The sequence below is a fragment of the Enoplosus armatus genome, chromosome 1 (genome assembly GCF_043641665.1).
Source record: "Enoplosus armatus isolate fEnoArm2 chromosome 1, fEnoArm2.hap1, whole genome shotgun sequence".
Taxonomy (NCBI): Eukaryota; Metazoa; Chordata; class Actinopteri; order Centrarchiformes; family Enoplosidae; genus Enoplosus; species Enoplosus armatus.
The window spans coordinates 8,567,925-8,586,924 of NC_092180.1; the positions used below are offsets into that span (position 1 = coordinate 8,567,925).

The 19,000-nt window shown below is 40.5% G+C and overlaps 3 protein-coding genes across 3 annotated transcripts; 1 reads left to right on the top strand and 2 right to left on the bottom strand.

Annotated features, from left to right (window-relative positions):
- Positions 1-2,103: 2,103 nt before the first annotated feature.
- Positions 2,104-5,943, top strand: hdc (histidine decarboxylase). Its single transcript, XM_070903533.1, has 12 exons — positions 2,104-2,147; positions 2,307-2,479; positions 2,554-2,667; positions 2,773-2,895; positions 2,989-3,126; positions 3,216-3,359; positions 3,878-3,944; positions 4,048-4,210; positions 4,343-4,433; positions 4,519-4,617; positions 4,768-4,869; positions 5,167-5,943. Exons 1-12 carry the CDS (start codon positions 2,120-2,122, stop codon positions 5,941-5,943), a joined length of 2,019 nt encoding a protein of 672 aa, XP_070759634.1. The 5' UTR covers positions 2,104-2,119.
- A 389-nt stretch (positions 5,944-6,332) lies between these two features.
- LOC139287237 (long-chain fatty acid transport protein 2-like) lies at positions 6,333-10,511 on the bottom strand. Its single transcript, XM_070908234.1, has 10 exons — positions 10,031-10,511; positions 9,138-9,347; positions 8,872-9,030; positions 8,544-8,668; positions 8,179-8,373; positions 7,975-8,065; positions 7,694-7,892; positions 7,028-7,125; positions 6,621-6,751; positions 6,333-6,506 (listed from the first exon to the last, which is right to left on the bottom strand). The coding sequence occupies exons 1-10, from the start codon at positions 10,509-10,511 to the stop codon at positions 6,333-6,335; spliced, it is 1,863 nt and encodes a 620-aa protein (XP_070764335.1).
- Positions 10,512-11,411: 900 nt separating this feature from the next.
- On the bottom strand, positions 11,412-18,811 carry LOC139287688 (long-chain fatty acid transport protein 2-like). The gene is made up of 10 exons (XM_070908885.1): positions 18,328-18,811; positions 17,281-17,490; positions 16,995-17,153; positions 16,003-16,127; positions 13,783-13,977; positions 13,368-13,458; positions 13,073-13,271; positions 12,602-12,699; positions 12,308-12,438; positions 11,412-12,132 (listed from the first exon to the last, which is right to left on the bottom strand). The coding sequence occupies exons 1-10, from the start codon at positions 18,809-18,811 to the stop codon at positions 11,956-11,958; spliced, it is 1,869 nt and encodes a 622-aa protein (XP_070764986.1). The 3' UTR covers positions 11,412-11,955.
- Positions 18,812-19,000: the final 189 nt, after the last annotated feature.

Here is a 19,000-nt window from a genome sequence, read left to right on the forward strand (position 1 = left end):
AACTTTGCAAAATATCATCATTATTTGAAAATGTGAAATGATCTGATTGTTGGAGCGTCTAATCAAGATGGCGAAGGTGTTTATGTGGCGTAAATCACTTGCTCTATTCTCCATGGACAATAGAGCATTACTCACTTTTGGGGGAAGTGGATATGCTGTATATCCACAGGAATCATTTGTGTTGAAATGTGAAGAAAAATGGTCCAAAAACATTCTGTCAAAGCCAAAATTAAGGACTTAAATACATGCCCTGAATCATATGTTATATCTCCTTTATCCAGAAGCCAAAGATCTTTACTTATTAGATCTTACTTACTTAAAATATTCAGGAGGAAAACCGATTGTGTGAGCTATGGGATTTGGGTGAAGTGCAAGAGATGGGTGATGATTTAAGAGAGTTAATGTTCCATGAAATGGCTCGACAAAGCCCTGAAATCTTCTGGTGTGCAGATGATCAAAAACTGGAATGGATTTTTAATTTTGATGTGTTTAAGTTTGCCAACTTTGTCTCAGATAAATTGTTTAATTAGTACTTATTAAGATTTTTCCGTGAATTTTGTTGTACTCAATGACGGTCTGAAGATTTTATTGCGAAAGATGCTTCAGCTGCTTTTCTATTTCTGGACTTTCTCTGTTGTTTGAAAATGTGTATGCTGCATCTGGTCCTGGCTTGTAAACATTTATGGTGTCTTGTAAGCCCACGCGGGCTGGGCATAGTAATAAATAATTATACAAATTTCATATTTTTATATGTATGGTGACACATCATCGTATCGTCATCTTCCTAAAGTAATGGCCTAAGTCATGTTTTGACAAAAATGATTTTTTTTTTGCCTAAATCATCTCATGATGCTGGCCATCTCTGGTAAAATCACCTGCATCCTCAGTTGAACAGATCATGCGAGTCTACCCCTGTAGTATAATGACTTGATGAGTGTCAAGAGTGTGACTTAGGCCGTTTTATTTTGCCTAAGTCAAAAGACAATGTGACTTAGGCAATTTTACAAGCTTTTCAAGAAGAATGAAAATCTACCGAGCCACTGAAGTTATTTCCATGATTCAGGGCTTGTCCCCTATTGTTAAGTGATGAGGTTTACTGTAATATAGGCTAGGCTATAAATATTGCATAGTTATTCAGTCTTTTTATTCAGCATTTTAGTCAGCAAAATAGCTAAGTCCATGAAGCTAGCATTTAGCAAAGAGTGGAAAGGCTCCAGAATCTGTGGCTGTTAAGTGATAGGCTTTCTGTTAACTCTTTTCTGTCTTTTCAAACAATATTTCATCTACAGTTTTTGTCTCATTTTTTCCACATTACAAGATTTGAATACCGTATTATAATCTAACAGCTAGAAATTATGTGTAGAACTAAAAAATTACAAAGGATCCTCTTTACTTTTGTGTTTTTATTTAATGAAAATCTCACTTGAGCATAATATTAGTAATCAGAGCTGAAGGTTTAAAATTGCTTAAGTCATGAAGTCATGTTCAAAAATGTGCCTAAGTCATTTATTCCTCTTATGTTACATAAATGACAGACATTGTTATTAGTATGTCAATAGTCATCTATTGTCATAACCTTTTTGAGTGAAATTATTAATAAATACCATATATTCAATATTTGGTTCAGTTTTTTGTGTTTTCTGAAAGGGTGTCGATATGGAAAATATATTCCAGATGCATATGAAGTCACAATCTATACGTATATGATTTTATATTACACATAAGATAATTACATTGTGACACATTTTCTCTCTCTATGGAGAATACTTGTTCAAGACGCAGAGGGATTAGGTATATTGCACAAAAAATATTGCACTGTTACATTAACTATCAGTTATACTGATAATATTGTCCTGTCATGCTAAATACAGTACCATGTCTCTGAGATGTGAATAAATGAATCGTTACCACCAGGAGGGTAAATATTTAGTACAAATGTGGAATTAATGAGTGATGAAGGGCATTTGTTTGATGGTTCAAATGCGTCACCACTTTAGGGCGTGTTCTTCACAACAGGGTGTATATAGTTCTGCGATCCCTGCCGCTGAATACTCAAAGCATCATTGCAGCCACCTGTTACACGCAACAAATTAACTCAAAGAGCTCTCGTCTCAAAAAAATGCAGGCTGAGGAGTACAATCGCAGAGGTAATATAATAGGTTCCACTTTACTATATTAGCTCGCTTTGTCCGTGTTGTTGTATTTCACTGCAAACATTGAGAAGTAAACCATAGCCAAAATAAAGAAGAATGATACATTTGAATAGGAATATCATTCCAGCTGTTACAGTGTCTGTTACTGATCAGGTAAGGAGCTGGTGGACTACATCACACAGTACCTGGGCTCCATCAGGGAGAGGAGGGTGATCCCCGATGTGAAGCCAGGCTACATGAAGGAGCTTGTCCCTGACGCTGCGCCTATAGAGCCGGAGGACTGGGAGAGTATCTTCAACGACATCGAGAAAGTCATCATGCCAGGAGTAAGTTCCCGCTGTCATCCCTCATCATATCAATAACTTGAGGCATGGAAGTATTTTCTAATCTTTTCCCCCAGGTGGTTCACTGGCAGAGCCCTCACATGCATGCCTACTACCCCAGTCTGACATCATGGCCCTCTATGCTCGGGGACATGCTGGCCAATGCCATCAACTGTGTTGGATTCACCTGGGTAAGTTGGCAACCCTCACTGCACTACCGAAAAACAGCAAAAACAGCATGACAATGAAGTCATTTCATCAGAATAAACTGTATTGTCCGTGTTGGTTTTGAACAGGCCTCCAGCCCAGCATGTACAGAATTGGAAATTAATGTGATGGACTGGTTGTGTAAAGCACTGGGGCTCCCCTCCTTCTTCCAGCATCACCATCCTGACAGCAGAGGTGGAGGCATACTGCAGGTTTGTGACACCTCGATCTGTTTATTTTAAACCCTGCAACTTTATACAGCTGGGACCTTATTATCTTCCTCTTCTGCCCGACTCTCCTGTTAGAGCACCGTCAGTGAGAGCACACTGGTTGCTCTGCTGGCATCCAGGAAAGACAAGATTTTGCAGCTGCGGGTCGAGCTCGACCAGGAGGTGGACGACTCCGTCCTAAATTCAAGACTTGTGGCCTACACTTCAGATCAGGTCAGTGTTACCACTTCTTTAACAATAACTTTCTATCAATCAGATGAAGTAAACTGAGAAACAGATTTGACGTGTGACTGCTTTTACAGGCTCATTCATCGGTTGAGAAGGCAGGTCTGATCTCTCTGGTGAAGATCAGGTTTCTGCCCACTGACGAGCAGTTGTCTCTGAGAGGAGACACTTTGAAACAAGCCATACAAGAAGACAGGAGGAGGGGACTGGTCCCTTTCATGGTAGGTATATGTCACACATCATGAGGGTAAGGGGGTGTTTATGTGGAAGATTTAAGAATCATACCAGTGTGTTTTTTTCCTGTTTTAGCTGGCATCACATACACAATGCAGTCTTTTCAAATCATGCAGAGCCCTGAAACTTACAGAAATAGCCACTGGAGTAAAGTATCTAAGTACATTTACTCAAGTACCATACTTTTTTTTTCTGTACAATTTTGAGGTCTACTCCACTACATTTACCTGACAGATATAATTACTAGTTACTTTACAAAATAAGTTTATAAAACACAATACATTCTTAAAGATTAAACCCGTGGTTTCCAACCTTTTTGGCTTGTGACTGATCATATAACAGCAGTGTCTAATTGGGGCCCCTTGTCACATTTGATTTTCTTTAAATAATGATTTGAAGCCCAAAGAGGGAAAATTATCTAATATTCTAGAAAAAAAGCAAACATTAGAGAAAATTCTGAAAAGGTCATACAAATTTGTGTAACAGAACTTTTTCCTCGTTTCAGCTGTGTGCAACTTTGGGAACTACAGGAGTGTGTGCCTTCGACAATCTATCTGAACTGGGACCAGTCTGTACGTCTCCACGTCTGCTTTAACACTGCCTGTAAAGTCAAAACATTGTGTCGTTCCATTGAGATGCTTTAGGAGAATTACAGTATCTAAATATTTTTTACAGGTGCAGAAGAGGGGCTGTGGCTCCATGTTGATGCAGCGTATGCAGGCTCAGCCTACCTCTGTCCTGAGCTCCGCTGGTCCCTGGAGGGCATTGAATTCGCTCACTCTTTTGTCTTCAACCCTTCCAAGTGGATGATGGTCCATTTTGACTGCTCAGCTTTCTGGTGAGCATTGATGCTTTGTCTCACCTCTGTAAAAATAAATATTATCTATGAAAGTAGGTCAGAAATTAAAAACCAGTAAATCCAAAGTTAATGCTTGTTTGTTTGTAATATGGTTTAACTTTGTTTCCTCAGGGTGAAGGATAAATATAAGCTCCAGCAGACGTTCACTGTTGATCCCGTTTACCTCAGACATGAAAACTCACAGGCAGCCACGGACTTTATGGTATCATACCGTCATGTCTTCAAAAAATTGAATTATCATAGTGAATCATTTCATGCAGTGACGCTACTTTTTTTCTGCTGTTCAGCATTGGCAAATTCCCCTCAGCAGACGTTTCCGTGCTCTCAAACTCTGGTTTGTTATGCGCTCCTTTGGACTGACAAACCTGCAGGCTCATATCAAACATGTAAGTGGCATTCAAGTCTCTTCATGCAAATAGTTTTAAGAATAAATATCAAATATTATCAGATGAGGGACCTTGCACGAAGTGTATTTATCATTGTCTTTGTTTTTAAAGTGTTCAGAATTACATGTATATTTTGTAATTATTTTTTAGGGGGTTGAGATGGCAAAGCTCTTTGAGTCGCACATAAAGAGTGACCCAAATTTCGAGGTTCCTGCTGAGAGGCACCTTGGCCTGGTGGTCTTCTGTCTGAAAGTATGGAGCACAAATTTGTCTACACAGTAAACTACAAAAACGTTAAACTGAGTTTATTAAGCAACATGTCTTTCACTGGCTAATCATTGTTGAGACTTCCCAGGCACACCTTGTTCAAAGGTCACTTATTGAATAAGGTAAACTACTTTTACAACACAGGTGACGGGCAGGTCAGCACCAGTGATTATTTAAGAGCGGAAACCTTGAATGGATTTTGCTTGGAAGCTTCCAGTTTTTTTGGCCAAATTATTTTTGTTTTTATGTTTCTGAATATTTTATATCATTTTCTTCTTCTAGGGAGGAAATGCTTTGACACAGGAACTGTTGAGGAGACTGACCCGGTCGGGCACCATGTACCTCATCCCTGCAGACATTCACACCAAACGCATCATCCGATTCACGGTGACCTCCCGGTTCACTACCGCAGACGACATCCTTAAGGACTGGAGCATCATCTCCAAAATGGCTTCCACTCTTCTGGCTGAGACACAGGCTCTGAATAATGCAGACCAATCAAAATCAGGGAAAGATGAGGTGATAGTAGGTGAAGAAAACTCAGACTCAGACACCAGGTCTGAGGAGAGAGAGGATGCTGCCTCCAGGCTGGACAAGGCTGAAGTGGAGCTGTGGATTGACAAGGCTTGGACTCAATCTAGGAGACCAATGCGCTCTCTTAGCTGCAACAGCGAGCCTCTGCCTTACACTTACATTGGACCGATGTCTGGCTACGACTTTGAAACAAAGCCAAGCATTAAAGATGCTGCAGGCGCCCTCCCCACGCCCTCTACGACAGGATCCGGCCCTGTGTTTAAGATTACAGAGATGCCTTCAAATCTTCTGGATAAACAGGTCCTGAAAAAGCTGACAAAGTTCTACAGCGTGCCAAGTTTCTGCAACCAGTGGGTGCAGTGTGGCCGGCACCCGTTGTGCTGCCCTCTGAAGGTTTCACAGGCAGCTCAAAAACCCTTGTCCTCCACCTGCAGAAGAACTAACTGTATGTCTTCCTCTCCTGTAGCCAACCCAGCTCCCTCTCCTACTCCACTGGAAACTGCTACTGCACCTAAGCTCCTGTAATGATCCTGAAAGCAGTGTACAGTAGTTCATACACATGTGGTAATTCAGCTATTGATAATTAAGCAATTTACTACTGTACCAGCTATGTAGGTGCTGAACCAGCAATTGAAGATCACCATCATCATCAATAATTTGGGCTCGCTTTGCTGATTTACAACCATGTTTTTAAAAGCTTTTTATTAAAAAGTATTTCAAACAAAATTATATCCCTTGAAATATTTCAGTACACAATATTTTCCACAGAAGATGAAGTAGCTCATGAAATGTGCTGTACATAAACGCTCAATGTGCAGGTCATTTATCATTATTTGGCATCCTGTATTACCTAAAACCTAAAAATCAAATGTACTATTTGAGGTTGACAATCCAATAATAAACACTGAACTCATTCAGAGCCTGATTCTTCCCTCTGCGATGGAGTTGAATATCTCCTGAGTCATGGGTACGTAGCCCTTACTGTCCTCCAGGAAGAACAAAGGGTCCCTGATGACGGCAGGGTTGAAGCCCTCCTCTGCCAGCTTCACCTTCATTTGCTTAAACGTCCCAGTTACCAACAGCGCATCCTACCAAAGAAAAATGTATGTTTGTATAAGAGTTGCAAGTTGACGTTTTCAGTCAAATTCCTGATTTTTTAGATGTCATAATATTGTAAATAAATCCAGCAGGACTTTGTTTACCTGTATGCGGATGAAGCGTGGCCTTGCATAGCTGGGGAGGTCGTTTTTGGCATGCTGATATGCAGCTTTGCCGTCAAAGTCCATGTTTTCTTTCAACGTCAGTGCCGCCATTCCAATCCTTCCCTCATGTCCTAATCAGTCAAGGTCAAAGTAATGAGACCAGTTATTTCAGGACGTGAGTACAAATAGTTGTTTGTGTGTTTCACACTATAGCAAAGTAGTTCCAAATACATGCTTTCCTGTTTCAAATTCCTCTCAATTTCAATATTTTAAACCTCATTTGCAGGATTACATGGTTCATGATTACAATGAATTTAAAACCCCCAGAATTTTACAAAATAATTCATATTTTGGGTTATCTAATGAGTATGTCCTTTATAAGTCATTGCTAATAATATCATTATTACCTGGCACCTTCACACCATAGACATTAGCCTCCTGAATGCAGTCCACCATGAGCAAATGATCGGCCACCTCTGTGGTTGCCACATTTTCTCCTTTCCACCTGTATTAGATGACAACACAAAAACAGTACGTGCATAACTTAGCTGCAGTGTTTCCATTTAGCACTGGGCACAGTTTGTTATAATTTAGATTAAAGCATAGTCAGAGAAAACCATTTTTCCATTTGCAGACAATGCTGAAATATTACTAATAATAAAGATTCTTAATTTTAACTAACAATTACAGGGAATCAAATATTGAAAGTTAGTACAGCAGAATTACCAGGGTGTCTGTAATTCCTGAAATCTGAAATTATGTTATATGAATTCAAGGCCTTAAATTGTCTTGAATACAGTGAAATGTAATGTTTTGTCTTACATCTTAAATTCAGTTTCCACTGATAAAATTGGTCTTATTTTCCAACTAATTGACTTTAAAAGTCAAACGTAGCCTGTGTTGATAAAACTTACAGAGACTCTGGGTAACATTCATCTACAAAATTACAGTTCAGGCTTTGTTCTGCCCTTGACATTGTTATCTAACCAACAGTAACACTGTTTCCAGATGTGGGCTCGTCTCCATTATGTGCCCAGCTTGCTAAATTTGTTCAATTTGTTTCCTTCACGGACCTGAAAGTGTCTCCAATGCGGTCTTGAAAGAAGACAAATCCCTCCCTGTCTATCTTTAGAAGGTCGCCACTGTTAAAGTACAAGTCCCCCTTCACAAACACGTCTCTCAGCTTCTTCTTCTCTGTCTGCTGCTTGTTCTTGGCATAGCCGCTGAAAGGTGTTCTTTCTCCGATCTTTGCCACCAACAAACCGGTCTCTCCTGCGGGTGAAAGCAACAAGCACAGGATATGTAGCTAAAAGGCCAAGAGAGAGAGACATGTTTTGGGAGAAGATTGACCCACCTCTGGGGACTTCGATACAAAATCCTCTTGAGTTTTTGATTGGCTCCTCTTTCTCTGTGTCGTACCTTATGAGGGCATACTGATATCCCATCTGAAAAACAACAAGAATAAAACATATGAAAAGAATAAAGTTATCAGTCATAGAAAGAATCATGTTTAGCCCATTTAAAGTCAGACTACATCTGGATATATCCCCTGTCTTACTTTGTGGAGAAAATGCTCTTTGCCAATAGCTCCAATTTTGCCAATGTAGTTGACAAAGCCAACATTTCCTTCTGTCGCTCCGTAGCATTCACAGATACGAATGTCCCCAAATCGCTGCAGGAAATCGGCCCAGGTGTCGGCCCTTATCCCGTTACCAAAAGCCAATCGGACTTTATGATCTCTGTCGTTGTCTCTCTACAGGAGAGTGAAGAAGAGGTGCGATTAGGATATTAAACACCACATTATGTTTACCTTTGGTCTCGAGTACAAGCAATGTGTCTGCTGCAGGTGTTGATGAATTTACCAACATATTGTTAGTAATAATAGAATAGAACAATAGAATGTGATGTTATAATGAGGTTTACCTGTGGCGTGTTGCAGAGGTAGCGCATGATTTCTCCTATGTACTGAACAACAGTCACATTGTACTTTCTACAGTCGTTCCAGAAGTGGGAGGCAGAGAATTTACATCTTAAAACAACAGTGATGCCTAGAAATGAAGAGGCACAGCAAACTATAATCTCACACTCTTGTAAACGTGTGACCTTCAGGACTTTGAAATACAAACAGTGGAAATCAGAGCCAGACTGACGGTTATGTGAAGTCATATACCTGCTGTTTAACCTTTAGTAAAATCATCAGAATGCAGCCTGGAAATCACGTTTCGGTGAGGTTTATGATGCTGCGAATTACCTTTTTCTATGGCTCCACAAAGTCCCATCAGAAAGCCAGCGCTGTGGTAAAGAGGCAGGTATATGTAGAGGATATCGTCTGAGCGCACACCAGCAACAGACTGAAGAAAAGATGACATCCATAGTCTCTCGTGGTTAACTACAGCTGCCTTGGGAAGCCCTAAAAGATAACATCGCCATTGAAAGCAGACTTAGCACATTTTTATTGCCCTACTTCTGTCGCACACTAAAAATACAAACGCAGATTAGAAGTGAAGGTCAGATTACCTGTGGTTCCTGAGGTGTAGATGTACAGCGCAGGACTCTTAATGTTAATGTTGGCCCTCAGCTGAGGTGACACAGGGTGGTCTGAGGCCTGCTTAACTTTATCAGAGAGGCTTTCAATGCCCGCCACGTCACAGTCCTCACCGAGGACAAACACACGGATGCCCTGCTGGTTCAAGGTGGGCAACACCTCCTCCACAGCCCCTCGCAAGTCTGAGAAGGACAGAAAAGAGAGCTTCATGGAGGTCAATGCAGTGACAATAAAATTGGGAAAGTAATCTATGCAGATGTGGAGAATCATGGGAATGAAGCCAATGCAGACCACAACTGATACTTTCTGATACTGATACTGAAATTGACTCTCAATACATCTGCCGATATCAGTTTATTGCAGACAGATTGTATCAGTGTGTATCTCAACCGATAAGAAGTTTACATAGTTTATATGTAAATAAACTATGTAACTATCCATCACATCGCTTGTCCACCATTTTTCAACTGTAAAATGTCTCACATACTATGTATCTTGGTCCCTTTTTTTAGTTTTTTAATGTATGTGATCTGTATCAAGATTGTTTGTTCATGTTATGTGTTTATGTTAAAAGAAATTGCTTTAATTATCGGCAGATACATAGTTATCAGATTTTAAATCCAGTATTGGTCGGGTGATCCATGGTGATAAACACCATGCAAAGAACATATACACAGGAGGAAAGAAATGTATCATCATGGGAAATAAAAGAAAGTTGAACTAATGAAATGTGACAATATTAATGACTTAACAAAACCTTTGTCACCTTTTATTGCTAATGCAACACCAGACAAACAAACAATGCAGAAAACCTGGACTAACATAGAGGATAATAGTCCGTCTCAGTCGTGTTCTCCCAGCTTACCAGCGCCTGCGACCAGGACCTTGGCTTCACAGCAGGAGAAGCAGTGCAGCAGAGATTTGGATCTGATGTTGGAGTTCAGCAGAGAAGCCGTGCATCCCAGCTTGGCCAGGGCGAGCCAGAGCCACACAAACTGCGGCTCGTTGCCCAGGAAGACAGCCACCGTGTCTCCCTCCCGCAGCTGTGCGTGAGTGGACAGAGCTCTGGCCACTCTGTTGCTTTCTTTGTCGACTTGGCTGTATGTGTAGGAGCTTTCCTCGAAAACTATGAACTTCTTGTGCGGCTGCCTCGCCACTTTGTCCAGAAAACAATCCAACATACTGTAAAACGGTTTCTGCGTCTTGAATTTGCCCACTCGCACTGCGATTTGAATGGCAGTGACTGCATAGCTTAAATCGTTCAAAAAATAGGGATTTCTCAAGTAAACCAATAACGGCAAAATGACCAAACCTGTAATGGCGGTATATAAAATATACGCAAACATTATAATCAGGAGATGCGTGGTAGTCCCGCAGCTTTGAGAGCCCTGAAAGGTTCAACTTACAGCATACAGTAACATAGTATGTGCCTATCCAGTTTGTGGCACTTGCACTTTGAACGATTTTCTCCACTGGGGCTGTAACAAAGGTGTGTTTGCTCGCGAGCACACGTGTTTGCCCCGCGAGCACACATTTACGGATTACTGGTTAAATTGTTGCCAATAATACTACATTTTGGAGCAGTGACACAAAGTTTGGGCTGATTAAAACTGACTGATCTTGATCAGTATCCTTCCGGCTACACTTTGGTTCTTTGGGTGAACAGATATGTTATTACATAATAAACTAATTCATACATAATACGCACAAGAGCATACCTGGCGTGTGCAGACACCACTGTCCACATACTTCTGTGCACTTTTGGTGTGATGCTGATTTTCATGGTTCCACCGACTAGAAATCTTAGTGCATCAACTTATTTTAGACAATAGTGTGCTTCAAACTTTGTGCCAACAGTTCGGTGAACGCCCTTCTATGTGTTTTACATACCAACGCCCTGATCGATAAAGAAATGGTTTTCCAGTTTGCTGTGGAAGAACTTGGCTGGCCTGCACAGGGCCCTGACCTCAACCTCGTCCACCACCGATGGGATGAATGCGGGCCAGGCCTTGCTACTAAAGCAAGGGAAGAGGACTGAGACTCTGGTAGCGTACATTTGTCTCCACCTTGTGGTTTTTCCACATCTCTCACACCCACAATTTGTCTTTGTTTTGTTGTAACTATGATGAGTAAAATCGGAGCAGACATACACATACACAAGTTGCGGTTTTACAGAAAGAATTACTTTAATTTTTAGGACAGTAATTCATATTTACTTTAAACACATAAATATAAAAGTCATATTAGGTTCTGTTCTACATGTTTTTTTGTAACTCTTAAAACCATTTCGTGGTACTCACATCTTTCCTAAAAGCAAAGTATTCTGTTAAGTAACCTGTGCAAGAAAGTCCAAGAGCCACTGTCTAATAGTTGGTTCTCCATGGAGCCTGTCAGAAGCGTCTCATTAAACTACGCAATTAGTTTATGCATATGGTGTCTTTGCTGCAAGGGAGACACCCCCCACCATCCCAACAGCAACATGTTTTAACACCATTATTAGATTTAATAAAAAGAAAAAGCAGCAGTCCTCATACTGGAAAGCCATCATCATGCTAGTAAACATATCATATATATTATCAAACTCCCTCCTTCCCTTGACATGACATGAATCCTTACGAATGAATCCTACACTTCTGACTCTCATCTACAGCTTATAATAAAGACGTTTATGTCTCCCTATTATTTTACTACACACAAATGATGTGTATTAGTAAAAAGATTCAGTCACAGAGCCAGAAGTTCAGACTGAAAAGCCTGCACAGTTAGTGAACGCAAATATAAAGAGTCCACTCATAGTTTGACGTTTCCTGATATGATGGAGCTGTAGACCTGAGCTGTCAGCGGTATGTAACTCTTCTCATAATCATCAAGGATGTAAAGAGGGTCCTGGATACGTCCTGGATCAAAACTCTCCTCCACCAACTTCACCTTCAACTGCTTGAAAGTCCCCGTCACCTCCACGGCGTTCTAGATGGACGGAAAGCAGAACAAGACAATCACATGCTTTTGATCACATACTGCAAACACAGGGAGAAAAATGCACGGCCAAATGTGTTGTCCGATGTTGTCGATACAGTGATTTAATACACATTGTGTTGCACCAAAACTGAAATGCAGTGAAGTGCATGTGAAATAAAATTACCTGTATCCTTATGAAGCGAGGTCTGGCATATGACGGCAGGTAGCTAACCGCATGGTTATATAGTTTACTGCCATCAAACTGGGCACCTTCCCTCACAGTGACAGCTGCCATCCCTGTCCGCCCCTCATGCCCTACATTGCCGAACACAACAGAAACAGACAAAGCACTTCAAAGTCTTCATTAACTAATTCATTACCAAATCAATGTCTCGCTTCAATGTTCTGCCATTTGGAAGTCATGATGTTCTTATTAAACATACTGGGAGGTTAAATGTACAGAGGAAGAAGGAATCACCTGGCACTTGGACTCCATAAACATTGGCTTCTTTGAGACAATCACTGAGCGTCAGGATGTCAGACACCTCGGTCGTGGCCACGTTCTCACCTTTCCACCTGTGTCCTCAAACAAGTCACAAGTTTATATCCATTTTGTTTTAATTGTTTTAACATAAGGCAAGAGTACATATTACAGGCATGTGAGGAAACAAAAACATAACCTCTCTTTGCTCACCAACAGCTCATGTTTGAGCAACGACTACAAGTTCGAGAACAACAAAGCTTTTCTGAAGGAGCCTGGTGCATAACATGCAGGGAAATGTAGTGATGAGAAATGCTGCTGTGGGTGAGATAGGATATTCGTGGAAATACAAAGGAAAAACAAAAGCATTTTCCTTTGTAATAATGTGGACGATTCTGCAGTGTAAAAATATGAGCAATTATTCTGTAAAAAACAATAAGCTTCAAAATCAAATCCTGAGTTCTGTACCTGAATGTGTCACCTACACGATCCTGAAAGTAAATGAAGTTGTCGTTATCGATCCTCATGAGGTCTCCACTGTTGAAGTAAAGATCTCCTTTCTTGAGAACATTGCGAAGTCTTTTCCTCTCCGTTTGGTCTTCGTTCTGGGCGTAGCCGACAAAAGGAGCGATGTCTGTGATCTTCGACACCAGCAGTCCTGTCTCACCTTGAAGAAAAAGCCAGGAGACGTGTGTCCATCAGTGGACTACTCAATCAAAATCTGTGATACAGTGATTAGCGTCTTCAGTAAAAGTTTCGGCACCTTTGGATGACTCCACACAGAGGCCGCTGGCATCTCGAACCGGTTCATCCCGCTCTGTGTTATAGTTAATCAGAGTGTACGGAAAGAGCTTCTACAGGAGAAAGTAAAGACATTAGTATTGAATTATGTGTCCAATACATCTTCATACCAACAGCAGAATAAAACTATACTAACTATAAACTATAATAACATATAACTCCCCTATTATTTATCAACTACACTTGTACTCTCCTACATTTGTCTGGCATCTAAAGTTACAAATTACTTTTCAGATTACACATTTTCATACCCTTCCTGTCCAGTGAAAACCATGCACCGATAAATAAATGTATCATTAGACACACTAATAAACTGTCTGTAAAAGATAACAGAAACAGCATTAACAGAAACATAAATGTTTTTTTCTCTTTCTTACCTTATGCAAATAGTTGACTCGTCCAATAGCTCCAATTTTCCCTGCGTAGTTGACAAATCCCACATTTCCTTCAGTGGAGGCGTAAAACTCTCGCACCTGAATGTTCCCAAAGCGATTGAGAAACTCTCTCCATATTTCTGCTCTCACGCCGTTGCCGATGGCCAGTCTTACCTTGTGGTCCTTGTCATTTTCTCTCTGCATTTTCATATGAAAATAAAAATAAATAGATCAATTATTTCACAAAATGCTACAGAAATAAATCGTTTCATACTTAATTAACTCAAATAGTCGAAGGACTAGAATCGACTAACTGCAGAAACCTTCATCAAAGACAGAAGAAATAGTGGTGATGGGGCCAAAAACCAGCCGTCAACATTTTGAGAGGCTGCTGCGCTGCTTTTAAACACACAGATATTTTTGTTTTCTGTTCATCTGTTTCCATTTTATTCTTCCTTATCTGATGTGTTTTTATTTTTTTTGTTTTTTATTTCTTTGTTAAATATGTGAAGAACGTGAAATGTTGTGTTTATTTTTCTTTGATGAATGTGAAAATCATGAATACATGTTTCATTGTTTAATTATCATTATTGTTATTTACATCTAATTAGGCCCTTTCTGATCTGGGATATCTGATCAATGTGCCTAATCCCAATCTATATGTAAGAATCTGACATTAGAAACCAGTTCACACTAGCAAAAATACTTGTGTGACTTAAAAATACTCATCTCTCTAAAAAACACACAAATACTGTATATGAAATGCCTTTCACTGTAACAAATGTGGCCATAAAGTCGTAAACGAGTCCGGGGAGATTTGGCTGCCAAGTTACTTGATATGGTCTTCCAGAGTAAAGGCCAGCTTCTATTCCTAGAGATGACCAGATACAGACAAACCACCTCCTCTTACTGGTGCAGGGTCACGCAGTAAATTGAGACTGCACTTCATGTGATGCAATTAGATACTCTGAATGGCCATGCATGTAGGCAGAATGTTTACAGTACTCCTAAATACAGCAGATACATCTTTAAGAGATCTCAGAAGTGCAATCATTCTGATACTGCCTGATAATGTCTGTTTATCATATCAGCGGTTGATATTCACATGTATCCATGATGTTTCATGCTGTTCAAACCCCTACAGACGCAGAAGGCTGGAACCCGATAGTTGAGATTTAATGATTTCTATTTTGGTAAACCAGCTGTGCTGCGCTGTGGGAATGTACAGATTTGGAAAGTTAATCTCTGACTAGGTCTGCCTCAATGGCAGCCTGCTGCAGCCGGTTCACAGTACTCAGTCTCTGCAGATGTCTCCAGCAAAGGAGTTTTCACAGAGGTTAAGATAGCAGAGAGGAGGCATGGTGCCCACGGCGCCCTGCCAAAGATGCTGAGTGAGCTTGTTTGAGTTTCCTGGAATTCAATAAATAGATAAATGTACCCAGATATCAGATATATCAACCTGTAAATATCAGACCGTCAGGTACAATGGTTTATTTATGGCATTGTGACAGCTCTTTGGATGACAAAGATGACTAAAACTGTAAAACATACGAATCGGAACAAAAGAGTGGAGAATCATATCAAATGCAGATGCGTCCGTGCACCAGGCCTCACTGAATGGTGAGTCAGAAAATTATGTGAAGAAAATGCCTTTTTGCGGACACCAGATCTCAACCCAGTTTTCACACAGATTTTGGATCAACATGTAAGACAATGCTCTCCACCACCATCAACATAACACCAAATGTCTCTGATGCTGTGTGTCCTTTTGTTATGTCTGGCTATGTTTGTTTTTCTTTCTATCTGCTGTCCTCAGGTCTCTCTTGCAAAAGGGACCTTGATCTCAATGATATTACTTGATTAAATAAAGGTGGTATATACTTGTAATTGTACAAAAAAAGAAAAATCTTCATTTAAAAGGCCTTGTCTATTCAAGTTTCCATGCCCCTGAGTAGCCCTTAACCTTGTGCCAACACTAACAGAGTGCCACTGGTTTTGGGTTTCACTTGGGAGTTGTAACAGTCACATGATCAAGACAGTGCTGCAGAGGCTTTTCCAAACTACACAGAAAACTAAATGGAGTAAAACTGGAATAACTTAGTGGCATACAAATGATGAAAAACAAATATTATTCCTACTTAAGCAATGTGGACATGCTGTGATATTGCTGAGTTTTAAGTTTTGCAGTACTGAGCTTTGTGTAACGAGAAAAAATAATTTTACCTTCTGTGTAACACAGAGGTAACGCATCACCTCTCCGATGTACTGGACAACAGTCACACTGTTTTTCCTGCAGTCATCCCAAAACTGAGAGGCAGAAAACTTCCTCTTCAGGATGATAGTTGAGCCTTCAGAAAAAGAAAAAAAAGAACATCTGATTGGTAGAAATGTGATGGCGACTCAGGTTTACTTTTATGGCTTTCAATTCATTAAGTTCTGCTGTTCACAACTTTAGATATTTAATTATAAAAGTACAGACACAGCAGATACCCATTCAAACAAATGCATTATGTTTATAAGGAATATTAATTCCACTGTTGCATTAACTACAGTATCCCTAGTTATTTCTATGCTCCATTTATATTTCGAATTGACTGCATTAAAGATGAATAACTGTACTATATATAAGACTTGACTATATGCCATTTAACTGCATGTAATGCACAACAGGACTGTGAGTGTTGTGGGGCAGTATTGGATATCTCCTAATATGTGTGTAACTCAGACTGCTTACTCAGACATATAATAGCGGTGTGAACTTTAGCCTATTTAGAAAAAAAGCAGTTAGAAAGTAGAGGTAATCTGGTTTTGGTTGACCCGGCTCTGTTCAGATTACTGGTTCAGCGTGACAAAAGACTCTTTCATTTAGTCTCCCAGGGGCAGGAAACCCACAGAGAGAAGGTGGAGCAGGGACATTACCTTTGTGTTGTGTGGAAAAAGGGTCAGTTCAATTTAGTTTACAGTTTTCCAACACTAGCCTCATATTAAGATCATGTGTTGTAAAAACATAAATCAGGGTGCCACTTTTATGAATCTAAACTGATAATGAACTGTCAATGATCGCAGGCAGGAAGGCAGTAAAGGAACCTTACAACTCCTTGTTGGCTAGTATTCATCATGCTATACAGAATCTCACACAGTCCTGACAAAGTCGTATGTGTTTTACACTCTGGTCTGAGGTCACGACAGTCTTAGCTACATAACCATCGTCTCACCTGTCTCAATGGAGCCAATAAAGCCTATAATGAATCCAGCTGTGTGGTACAGAGGCAGGTTGAGGTAGATGACGTCACTAGCCTTTACACCGTTTGAAGATAAAACAGCCAGAGCCGTTAGGAGGCGGTTCTGGTTGACCACAGCTGCCTTAGGGAGACCTGAAATACAACCAGACACAAACAGCACAAACCTTGAAGACTGAAGACGGCCTGTGATATGTTGCTGTGGGAACAGATTATCACACAAAACTGAAACACAAACAGACGAACGCAGCCACTCCACTACCTGTAGTGCCAGATGTGTAAATATAAACCGCAGGACTTTTGAATGTGATGTGTGATCTGAGGGATCGAGGGAGTGGGGCGTCCGATGCCTTGTCCACTTTATCAGAGAAGCTCGCCATTCCAGGTGTGTCACAGTGTTTGGTCATCAGGAGGACGGTGACGTCCTGCTCTATCAGGGAGGGCAGCACATCCTCCACTGCTTCCTTTAGCTCTGGAAAGGGACATACAGTACAATCATAACTACTAGCTTTATGTTAATATACAGACTTGACATAGATACTGGCACCCAATATTGGCAGTGATGCATGCAGCTTTACAGAAAATGCAATTATAGAAGCTGAACTTTCACTTTGTGTTATAAGAGTGAGAATCACCTGAGCCTATAGAGGCTGGAGGGCGATCAGTGAACTACGATTATAAGTCCAGGAGACAATGACAATGTGCACTGCAGTCATTTGAGAACAAAATACAGTTTGCATCCCTGACTTGGTTAAAAGTTGTTCCAGTAATCTGACAGGCTATTTTGAAAATGCCTACTGAGCCCTGTCAAACCACAAAATGAAGTTCTGTTCCTGAATACATTCGAACAAATTCTTCATGGTAAATATTCTTCGTATGCCATCACCATTTAATAAGCTTAAGCCCCTTCCCGTCCATGTGACTGTGTTAAATCAATCTGGCAGGAGCTCATTCAGGATCATTCCTGAAGTCTCTTTACATCTCTTATGAATATAATATAGAAACAAAAGCATGCTATGACAATTTCAAACGTCTGTTTGTTCATTTATTTGTGCACATCTAATTATACAAAGGATTTCAGAATTTGTGCCTCATATGGGCCAGAGGCTATTGAAAAGTCTTTTCCAAAACATTTTTAACTTGTTAAATGTTCAATTAAAACCAGAAAACATATCAATCATTTAGTTTCATAGCTATTTAAAAAACGTCGAACTTGAACGCATGGCTGAAGTCAGCAGCTCCTTAAAGCGCAGGCCTTACTGCCTGATCTGGGTGTAAATATTTGCTCATAAAGCACACGCATTCATACCAGGGGCTGCTATCAACACTTTCGCCTTGCAGCAGTTGAAGCAGTGCAGCAGGGACTTGGCGCGGATGTTGTGATTAAGAAGAGCCACAGGAGAACCTAATTTGGCCAAAGCCAGCCAGGTAAACATGAAGGTGGGTTCATTCCCCATGAAAAGCGCGACGGTGTCCCCAGCTTTGTACCCAGGCTGAGACTGAAGCGCGTTGGCCGTTTTGTTACTCCTTGTATCTGTGTACTTGTACGAGTAGCTTTCATTCCCAAACACAACGAACAGCTTGTCTGGATGCGCAGCGGTCTGCTCCAAGAAACGGTCCAACACAAAGAAGAGGGGTCTCCTTCTTCGCCTCGACACAAACTTCACTAAAATCCGTAGCAGATCCCTGAAATACAGAATATCCATCCAAAGATAAGGGGAAAAAGTTTTGAGAGCCAATGGTATGATGAGGATGCTTGCTAAAAGGACTGAAATTAAATAAATCTCCATCATGTTTTCTTGTTTAACAGCCAGAAGGTTCTGCAAAAACAAATAAAACAAAAAAAAACAAAAAAAAACAAGCGCAGCCCCTGCTGCAAAATGGGGAGTGTTACAATCAGGATTTTTTTTCAGTGGGCGGGGCATTTTCTGAAAAAAGTTCATAGTTCATAGAAAAGAGCAAATATCTTATATAATGTGGAA

What these genes read in the sequence shown, in the direction of transcription:
- hdc (XM_070903533.1), top strand. Translation starts at nt 2,120, where the DNA reads ATGCAGGCTGAGGAGTACAATCGCAGAG. An exon ending in AGAAAGTCATCATGCCAGGA is followed by an intron (nt 2,480 to 2,553) that starts GTAAGTTCCCGC and finishes CTTTTCCCCCAG; the next exon opens with GTGGTTCACTGGCAGAGCCC. An exon ending in TGGTGGTCTTCTGTCTGAAA is followed by an intron (nt 4,870 to 5,166) that starts GTATGGAGCACA and finishes TTCTTCTTCTAG; the next exon opens with GGAGGAAATGCTTTGACACA.
- LOC139287237 (XM_070908234.1), bottom strand. Translation starts at nt 10,511, where the DNA reads ATGTTTGCGTATATTTTATATACCGCCATTACAGGTTTGGTCATTTTG. An exon ending in TTGTGGAGCCATAGAAAAAG is followed by an intron (nt 8,669 to 8,871) that starts GTAATTCGCAGC and finishes CTTCATTTCTAG; the next exon opens with GCATCACTGTTGTTTTAAGA. An exon ending in CGCATTGGAGACACTTTCAG is followed by an intron (nt 7,126 to 7,693) that starts GTCCGTGAAGGA and finishes CATCTAATACAG; the next exon opens with GTGGAAAGGAGAAAATGTGG.
- LOC139287688 (XM_070908885.1), bottom strand. Translation starts at nt 18,811, where the DNA reads ATGATGGAGATTTATTTAATTTCAGTCCTTTTAGCAAGCATCCTCATC. An exon ending in TTACACATCTGGCACTACAG is followed by an intron (nt 17,154 to 17,280) that starts GTAGTGGAGTGG and finishes GTTGTATTTCAG; the next exon opens with GTCTCCCTAAGGCAGCTGTG. An exon ending in CTCGCTTCATAAGGATACAG is followed by an intron (nt 12,133 to 12,307) that starts GTAATTTTATTT and finishes CCGTCCATCTAG; the next exon opens with AACGCCGTGGAGGTGACGGG.